The sequence below is a fragment of the Hibiscus syriacus genome, unplaced genomic scaffold (assembly GCF_006381635.1).
Source record: "Hibiscus syriacus cultivar Baekdansim isolate YM2019G1 unplaced genomic scaffold, ASM638163v2 tig00110114_pilon, whole genome shotgun sequence".
Classification (NCBI taxonomy): domain Eukaryota; kingdom Viridiplantae; phylum Streptophyta; class Magnoliopsida; order Malvales; family Malvaceae; genus Hibiscus; species Hibiscus syriacus.
The window spans coordinates 1,039,765-1,049,907 of record NW_024062594.1 but is presented as its reverse complement, the minus strand read 5'-3'; the positions used below and the strand labels follow the sequence as shown (position 1 = coordinate 1,049,907).

General features: G+C 35.3%; 1 protein-coding gene across 2 annotated transcripts; it reads left to right on the top strand.

Moving 5' to 3' along the window:
• Positions 1 to 1,110: 1,110 nt before the first annotated feature.
• LOC120215086 (transcription factor KUA1-like) lies at positions 1,111 to 3,345 on the top strand. 2 transcript variants are annotated; one of them, XM_039212864.1, is made up of 4 exons: positions 1,111 to 1,440; positions 1,516 to 1,724; positions 1,811 to 2,064; positions 2,497 to 2,664. In XM_039212864.1, the coding sequence occupies exons 1-4, from the start codon at positions 1,176 to 1,178 to the stop codon at positions 2,531 to 2,533; spliced, it is 765 nt and encodes a 254-aa protein (XP_039068795.1). In that variant the 5' UTR covers positions 1,111 to 1,175; the 3' UTR covers positions 2,534 to 2,664. The 2 variants fall into 2 exon arrangements, with proteins under 2 accessions (XP_039068795.1, XP_039068796.1); XM_039212865.1 differs by lacking the exon at positions 2,497 to 2,664 and adding an exon at positions 3,087 to 3,345 and having other exon boundaries at positions 1,112 to 1,440.
• Positions 3,346 to 10,143: the final 6,798 nt, after the last annotated feature.

Genomic DNA, 10,143 nt, shown 5'->3' with positions numbered 1-10,143 from the left:
ACTCATAATGCATATCATTTATTGATCTATAACACTCCTTATATACAAGTGTTTTCAGCATTTACAGCAGCTCTTATAACTTCTCAACAGCTAACCAACTAACAACCGTTCCTAACAGCTTCCTTAACTATACAACTAACCGTCCACACAACTATCATTCAACAATGACTAATATAGAGAGGGTGAGAAGACATATTTCAGAGAAAGTCGATGCCATTCATGCGGAGCATGAATGGAAAACGCGTCACACATTTTCCGAGAGTGTAATCCGGGATAAGAACGGGAGATGGATTCAAGGATTTACAAAAGCCAATTGGAGCTGCTTGATAATAGATGCGAAGCTTATTCGATGGTCTAAGACTGGCATGGAACTCGAACCTACACCATATCTGCGTTGAAAAGGACTGCAAACAAGTCTTTCGTCTGCTAAAACAAGGATATAACAAGAAGCGTGAACTCCCAATGACACCACATATCTTGGACCTGATTGGAAGAGACTGGAACCTGCAATTCTCCCACGTACACCGTGAGGGAATAAAATAGCAGACGCAATGGCAAAACTAGAAGAGATTGAAAGGCTAGTACAAGAGGATAGCAGGAACAACAATAGGCTATTAGAAGTTTGGAATTAAGTTTTCCTTTTAGTTATTCTCCCATTACATTAAAAAAATATAGATAAATGATTAATTTATAACATTTTATAGTCGATTGATCCAACTATATAATTTATTTATTTTTTCATATAATTTTAAAATGTATCTTATATAAATTTATTATTCTTTGAATATAATTGATTAAATTATCTTGTGACATTGATTTTTAGACCAAAAGGTAATAAAAAATTATGCTTGTCCTTTTAGTGACAATAGTTATTAGTATTATTTATTTCGATGTATTGATGATATTTTAAAATTATAATATTTTATTATCATATTAAATTAAGGAGTTAAATATCAAATTCTAACATAATAAGAGGATCGAAAACAAAGTTAGACCTTCAAATACCACATTTTTAAAAATATTTAGGGATTATATGCCATTTACTTCTTCCCTTATTGCCTTTAATGAGTACTGAAAACACTCTCGTTTTGCTTATATTTATTTTCTTGTTCCCATTTCACTTGAAACAGAAATAAAGGGTTCAATCAGATAAAGATATAATAGAAAAAAGAAGGATGTCTCGTAGCTGTTCTCAGAGTGGAAACGACGGCCACAACTCGGGAACTTGCGGAAAGGTCGCCGGCGGCGGAAACAGCATCATGTTATTCGGTATTCGACTGACAGAAAGGTCGTTCAGAAAAACTGTCAGTATGAACAATCTTCGCCAGTTTGACGACGAGGAGCAGCAGCCCCCGGATTATTCCAACGCCGTCGATGCTGCCGGTTATGCTTCCGACGACGTAGTTCACGCATCTGGAAGAAGCCGCCAACGCAAGAGAGGTATAGTTTTATTACAAGACAAATCTTTTGACTGATTTTGTTTTTCACTGTTAAATTTTAATTATATATATATTGGTGTTCCATGGACGGAGGAGGAGCATAGATTGTTCTTAGTGGGGTTGAAGAAAGTAGGTAAAGGAGATTGGAGAGGGATTTCGCGACACTTCGTGAAGACACGTACGCCTACACAGGTGGCTAGTCATGCTCAGAAGTATTTCCTCCGGCAAAATAATCAGAATCGGAGACGTCGTAGATCCAGTTTCTTTGATATAACAACTCATTCAGTACGTATAATTATACAATTTTTTCTCTCTTTGATATAATTATTACTATCTCTACTTACATTCTTTTTTGGTGCTGGAATTTGCAGTTCATGAACGCGGCCATATCGGAAGATGATGAAGTAATCGGCCAAGAAAATGTTTCGTTGCCACCGCTGCCAGTGAGTCAAACGCTGAAACCGGTTGATCTTAATTTATACCGCAAAACCCAAGATGACCCTTTACCAGCTCTAACGCTGAAACTCTCAACGCCGTCGACGGAGGAAGCAGCGGCTGGAGTTCATTCGTCTACTTTTCAGGCTATGTCGAGTGGTGATAGCAATGGCGGCATCATCAGAAAAAGGTAACAGAATATAGGCTAAATTATATATTTAGCCATCCAATTATGTTTTGGTAATCCGTAATTAAAAAATCAATGATGTTAGCGATGTGTTATCGTAAGATAATATCATATCATAATTAAAAAAAAAATCAGTCTCAACAGTTTTGTTTGTTTTTTAACACGGATGATTAAAATAGAATCAAAATGTAAAATTGAATATAATTTTAAAAAAACTAATTGCATAATAAAAACAGAATCATTAGAATAGATAAATGATTAAATATGTAATTTATCCAAGAATATACTATAGTATACAATTAAATTATTTAAAACTGTACAAACTATGAAGGATGGTAGAAGATTTGATGTATGGTTGCATAATTAATTATAGATTAAGAATATAATTAGAGATTATATGGTGAAATTAGGTCGTATTGTATGGTATTTGTGCAGGTGTTTAATTAGAGGAGATGGTGGGTCTGTAATCTAAAGCAAGTGGGGTGTCATTGTCTTTGATTTTGGGGGTGGTGCTCTTCGAAATAGACGGTCACAAGTCACCGGATACACTTTTCTCTCTTCAGTGTGTTCGTTATTTCGTGTGGTTTATAATGTGATTGCAATTTTATTTTAATGCTTGATTTGATGGGTTTTCTTAAATAAAATCGTAGTGTTTGGGGCTAGTATGATGGTGATGTTTCTCATCACTCTATGATTCTATTTACGTAAATGAAATGACTAACCAAACTAGCACCTTCTTGACAATACTATTAAAAGAAATTAATGTGCTCATTTTAAAGTAAAATTACATAGCGTGTTATAGTATTTAAGTATTATTAAACATGATAATAAATTCCATTTTAACATTCATTCCTATTCATTCATTTGAAGTTAATATTCCTCTCCCCTCTAGATAAGATTAAGATTAGATTTAAAATTCGTAAAAGAAAATATTTATTTTTTATTTTAATTTTGTTTTTCAATATTTTTACCCCTCAATCTCTATACTTTAATTAGATTCTAATTCCTTTTTTTTTATAACGTAGGACCTCCCAAGGCTAGGCTAAAGAACCCGACCCTACAAGGCAACCTCTGGAAGGGCTCAAAGAACCCACCACTCTGTCCTCCCGCTTTTTTTCTAGGATTCCCAGCTAGCGCGGTTCAAACCTAGGACATGAGAACAGCTCATAATCCCAAGAGCGCTTGATTTGCCAATTGAGTCACGCCTGCTGTGGTTAGATTCTAATTCTTATTAGACGAAAAAGTTGATTTTTTACAATATAAGATAATTACAAGTAGGGACGTATGTATTAAATTTCTTAAGACTATAAGTGCATCATCATTATTTCAGAAAAAAATTTAGTGTATTAAGGGACAAAAAAAATTTATATACCCATTTTCTTTATAAAAGAAGGGTATATTAAACATGAAATTTTTAAATTTATCACAAATTATTGACAATATATATTCAAAATCGTTTTTAGCTATCGACGAGACGCATGCACCTTGAAGATGTAGTAGTTATTAGAACTTATGTCATGTATGGAGAAAACTATTTCATTTTACTATTAAAGATGTGATATGATAATTTACCATTACTTTATTAAAAATCATTAAAATTTAAAAAATCCTTTTTCTTCGAAATATATTCACACCAATGTTGAAATATATGTGCCTTATAACATGTAGAGTTAATTACTTCATATGTCCTTGAATTATGACTTTAATTTTAAATTGATCTTCAAATTATTGAATATTTTAATTTTATTCCTAAATTATAACCTTCATTTTATATTAATCATTGTACTTTTGAAACTTTCAATTTTATTTCTAAACTATGACTCTCATTCTAAATTGATACTCAAACTTTTGAGCCTTTCAATTTCATCCTCAGATTCATCTAAATATATAATTAGTTTCAACCATAATTTAACTTAAATTTTATTTTATTGTCAAACATATAATACTATAGCTTGGTTTAACGGTCTTATAAACATGGAATGTGATAGTGTATACTGATAGTTTGTGATAAAATTGAAACATTCAAAAGTTTAGGTACCAATTTAAAATGAGGGCTATAATTTAGGGATGCAATCAGAACATTAAAAAGTATGATAACTAATATATAATGAGGGTCATATTGTAAGAATGGAATTAAAATGTTCAAAAAGTTATGTACTAATTTGTTTTTATTAAAAAAAATCTGTTTAATTACCATTAAAATTATCGTGTTGTGTCGGCCTGTGGCTATTATAATAAAAGGTAAAATAACTTTTTAGCCCTTAATATTTGTTAATTTTGCCAAATGAACCTTACTCTTTAAAGGTAGATTAAACATTGGTGTAAATGGTCGAATATGTGTTATTGAAAGTAGATGGTGGACTTGAGTTTCGAGACATGGAAAAATTCAACATTGCTTTACTTGCAAAGCAGTGGTAGAGACTTATTCAAGATCCCTATTCTCTAGTTGCAAGTTGGGAAATAATCGAGTACGAGTAATTTCCCTATAATCAGATTTGTGAGAATGCGAAATAAAAGCCAAAAAATAATACCCGAAATTGATAACGGAGTTCAGCCAATTATGCCTACGTCTCCGGACTACTGCAGATCTTTTACTAAAGAGAGAAAATTTACAGGTGTTTACAAAACACTCACTACTCACAAGAAAACTCTCTAGTATTGAGAGAAAGAAATGATTTGGGATGATTTTAAAGCTAAATTAGTTAGGGTATTTATAGTTGAAGCTTAGAGACTAATCTTGTAAATACCCTAAAAATGCAATGACTAAAGTTGTAATATTCCCATTTCTATTTAAAAAAACAGCACCGAATTCGGTGCATTAAATCACCGAAATCTTAGCCAAAATTGTTGAAAAATTTTGGCCTACTTGTGCCACCTTCCATGCTTGACTTTTCAACAATCTCTTACTTGAAGACTGATTTTAATCTGTCTTCACACATCGATCGATGTAGTAGTATTTGTGGTCTTGTTACTCTAGCATGCCAACTGAAGTTGAACACAACTTTAGTTTGTCCGTAGTTACCGTCTTTGTTAACATGTCTGTCGGATTTTGAGCTCCACTAACCTTTTCAAGTTTCAAAATTCCATATTCCAGAAGAGACCGGATAAAATGATATCTCAATTGTATGTGCTTCGTCTTGGAATGAAAAGACGGATTCTTCGCTAGATGGATATCACTTTGACTGTCGCAATACAAGACATTGTTTTCTTGTTTCTTGCCTAACTCTTCCAAGAAACTTTTGAGTTAAACCATCTCCTTGCTGGTTTCTGTAACAATGACATATTCTGCTTCAGTTGTGGAGAGAGCAACTATCTTCTGTAGTTGAGAAACCCAACTCACTGCAGTACCTCCTAGAGTATAGACATACCCTGTAGTGCTCCTTCTGATGTCAATATTTCCGGCTAAGTCAACATCTACATAGCCTGTCAGTATCGTATCTCCACCTTTGAAACAAAGTACTTTGTTTGTAGTACCCTACAAATATCTGAGGATCCATTTGACTGCTTCCCAATGTACCTTGCCTGGATTATTCATGTACCTGCTAACACCTCCCACTGCATGAGCAATATATGATCTAGTATAAACCATGACATACATTAGACTTCCAATTGTTGAGGCATACAACACATTCACCATATGTGCACGTTATTCCCCCCGTCTTTGGTGACTGTTCTTTGGAGAGTCTAAAATGAACACCTAAAGGTGTACTTACTGGTTTAGCATCTTGCATGTTGAACCTGGAGAGTACTTTGTTGATGTACTCAGCCTGTGATAACATCAAAGTCCCTGAATTTGTGTCTCTCTTAATCCTCATCTCAATAATCTGCTTTAGAGCGCCCATATCCTTCATAGAAAACTGCTTCGACAATTTTTGCTTCAAGTTTATAATCTCTTGTATGTCTGAGTCTGCAACGAGCATGTCATCAACGTACAATAATAAAATAATGAAGTTATTGTCGAACCTCTTGATGTAGCAAAAATGATATGCTTGGCATATGGTAAAACACTGCTACTCATGAAGCTATCGAATTTCTTGTACCACTGTCTAGGAGCTTGTTTTAAACCATACAAGCTCTTCTTCAACCTGCATACCAAGTTTTTCTTGTCTGTCTCTATGAAGCCTTCTGGCTGCCTCATATAGATTTCTTCCTCCAAATCACCATGAAGGAAAGCTGTCTTTACATCTAACTGCTCAAGATGTAGATTTTTTGTAGCTACAATTTTCAACACCAGTCTAATTGTAGACAGTTTCACGACTAGAGAGAAAATTTCATTGTAGTCAATACCTTCTTTTTGCTGAAAACCTTTAACAACCAATCTCGCTTTGTAGCGTTTGCTCCCATCGTGCTCTTCTTTGATCCTGTAAATATACTTGTTGTGGAGAGCTTTCTTGCCTGGTGGTAATTCAGCTAATTCTCATGTTTGATTTGACATAAGCGAGTCCATCTCATCTTTCATGGAAGACTCTCACTTGACTGAATCCTCCACCTGCATTGCTTCATCATAGCACTCTGGCTCACCATTGTTAGTCAGCAACAAGTAGTGCAAAGAAGGCGAATAACGCTGGGTTGGTTTAGGAATTCTAGAGGAGCATCTCAGTTCTGGTGTGCGTGGTTCTTCTTGAACTACTTCAGGATTGATCTGAACATTATTTCTAGAAATCTCCTCAAACTCAGCAAATTCCTTTGTTTCAGATTTGGTATTGGAACTACTTGATTCTATGGTTGCACTGTCTTTGTACATCACATTCTCATTGAAAATGACATCTCTGCTTCTGATGATCTTCCGATTTTCATAGTCCCAAAATCGGTAACCGAATTCATCACCGCCATAACCAACAAAGGCATATTTGTTGGACTTAGCATCAAGTTCACTTCTTTCAGCAGAGTCTATGTGTACATAAGAAATACAAACAAACACTCTTGATCCCACGGTTGATCAGGTAAGTTGAAGTGTTGATAGCTTCAGCCCATAGAAATTTGGGCAATCCGACATGTATCCTCATGCTTATGGCACGTTCATTCAGAGTTTTGTTCATGCGCTCTGCTATGCCATTTTGCTGCGGTGTCATGGGAACTGTTGTCTCCATCTTGATCACATTGTTTGCGCAGAAATCTCTGAATCTACTATTTATGTACTCTCCTCCATTGTCAGACCTCAACTGCTTGACTTTCAAACCAGTCTCATTTTCCACCATGGGCTTCCATTTTCTGAAGATATCAAAGACTTCTGATTTCTTCTTCAGAAAATAAACCCACACCTTCCTTGTTAAATCATCTATGAAGGTGACATAATATAATGAGCCTGTAAGAGATGGAACTGAAGATGATCCCTATACATCAGTATGGACCAACTTTAACTTTTTTTGCCTTGGGTGTCTTGCCAATCTTTGCAAAACTGACTTTCTTTTGTTTGCCAAAGATGCAATCTTCACATAGTCCGACATCTACATTCTTTAGATCCGACAGCTTCTCTTTTGACAAAAGTGTCTTCATCCCTTTCTCGCTCATATGGCCAAGCCTTTGTTGCCATAGGTTTGATTTTCCATCAGCATCTGCTGTAACAATGATATTCTCTAAATTTGAGGTTACATAGAGAGTATCAGTCTTCTTACCACAAGCAATGACGAGTACTCCTTTGGTAATCTTCCATTCACAGCCTGAAAAGGTTGTACTATATCCTTCTCCATCAAGTTGTCCTACAAAAATCAAATTTCTTTTGAGGCCAAAAATATGTCTCACTCCTTTCAGCTTCCAGGTGGTCTGGTTTGGAAACTTTAATCGCATGTCTCATTTTCCAACGATCTTCAAGGTTTCATCATTAGCTAGATGAACCTTCCCAAAATCACCACTAACATAGTTCTCCATGATTTCTCGGCATGGGGTGGAGTGGAAAGATGCCACTGAATCCAATATCCATGATTCAATCAGACTGTTGACGCTTAGAATCATGACATCGCCTGTCTCCTCTGTCACGTTGACAGATTCCTGTGCGCCGGTATTTTTCTTCGGTGTTTGACAATCTCTTTTAAAGTGACATTTCTTGCCGCAGTTATAACAGGTAAAATCTTTCTTTCCCGTTCTTGATTTTCCCGTTCTGGATTTAGATCTGCCACGATTTAAATTTCTTTCTGAAGTTCTCCCTCTGGACTTCGTGTGCAAGGCTGAGGAGGTTAATGCTTCACCCGATTCTCTCCGTCGAATTTCTTCGCTCAGTACTAAATCCTGGACATCGTCGAATTTCAATTTACTATTTCCGGACGAGCTGCTAACTACTGTAACAGTAGAATTCCAACTGTCTGGTAGAGATGATAAGAGAATTAAAGCTCGAACTTCATCATCGAATTCAATTTCCACGGAACTCAACTGGGTTGTAATTGTGTTGAGCCACTGATGCCCCTTCCGCCATCCGCAAATTGAATAATCGTCTCATCAAGTGAACTTTGTTTGAGGCCGATGGCTTCTCATACATTCTGGAGAGAGCCGCCATAAGACCCGCCGTGATCTTTTCCTTTGCTATGTTGAAAGCAACATTGCGGGATAACGTCAGTCGGATAACTCCGAGGGCTTGTCTGTCGAGAAGAGCCCAGTCTTCATTCTTCATGCCCTCTGGTTGCTTTCCTGAGAGAGGTTGATATAGATTTTTCTGGTACATAAAATCTTCAATCTGCATCTTCCAAAAGCCAAAGTCCGCACCATCGGACTTTTCAATTTTCACCTTCCCTTCGTCTGCAGCCATCACTCCCACTCAAATTTGGATTTGTTTGGATCGTTTCTGACAATTTTTGCGAACCACCGTGTATTAGAACACCTCCGTCGATAAATTTGTATCACCGACAATTTTTTTTACTATTCACGAAATTCACTATTCATGTAAATAGTAATGAATAGTAACCTCGCAAAAAATTGACAGAATTCACAACCAAAAGCTCTGATGCCAATTGTTGGGAAATAACCGAGTACGAGTAATTTCCTTATAACCATATTTGTGATAATGGTTGGTTGTCCCTTGTTCCCATATGTAATGAGGTAAGGGGGAGATAAGATAGTAGGCTGCCCCCAACACTAAGTTAAGAGCAGCTTCCGTAGGAGACCTCCAAATTATGAAATGCCCTCCATGAGACTCGATCCCACGACCTCAAGGTTAAGAACCTTGTGCTCTACCAATACCCGAAATTGATAACGGAGTTCAGCCAATTATGCCTACGTCTCCGGACTGCTGCAGATCTTTTACTAAAGAGAGAAAATTTACAGGTGTTTATAAAACACTCACTACTCACAAGAAAACTCTCTAGTATTTGGAGAAAGAAATGATTTGGGATTATTTTGAAGCTAAATGAGTTTGGGTGCGTTTGGATGGAGGAATGTAGGATTCCCTCGGGAATGGAATCCACAATCCCCCGTTTGGTTGGTCGAGAATGTTTTATTACCAATTGTGAATTTTTTGGGGTATATTACCGGGAATGTCATTACCTCCCTTCCATTATTTATTGTAACATTACCGGTGTTTTGGACTAAAATGCCCTTAAATTTTTATTTTTTTCAAAAAATATTCTTCTTCTGTCATTGAATAATAAAAATTCTATGATGGTTTAATTACAAATTTATCCTTAAACTATTTTAGATTTAAAAAAATAGTCTATAATTAAAATTTTATATTAAGTTTATGGGTTAAAATAAAATTTTACCCTTTCATTAAACATTTTTTATATTTTTAATTTTGTAAAAAACATTATATAAATTTTATGAATTTAAATTTTTTAAAGAAAATATATAAATATTTTCGGACTTGTAATATTATACAAATATATAATAAGGACAATTTGATCAAATGTACATTCCAATAATCTTTTATTCCTTTAACCAAACACGGTAATCTTACATTCCTGCTAAACCAACCAAACATAAAATACAACATTCCTAGTAATCCTATTCCCTGGTAATCTTTTATTCCCACTGGTAATCTTACATTCCGTGAACCAAACGCAGAACCAAACGCACCCTTAGGGTATTTATAGTTGAAGCTTAGGGACTAATCTTATAAATATCTTAAAAATACAATGACTAAAGTTGCAATATTTT

Bases quoted from the DNA above. Each gene is read 5' to 3' on its own strand.
- LOC120215086 (XM_039212864.1), top strand. From the start codon at position 1,176: ATGTCTCGTAGCTGTTCTCAGAGTGGAAACGACGGCCACAACTCGGGA. The intron at 1,441-1,515 runs GTATAGTTTTAT...ATATATATATTG, and splicing joins AAGCCGCCAACGCAAGAGAG to GTGTTCCATGGACGGAGGAG. The intron at 2,065-2,496 runs GTAACAGAATAT...GTATTTGTGCAG, and splicing joins GGCGGCATCATCAGAAAAAG to GTGTTTAATTAGAGGAGATG.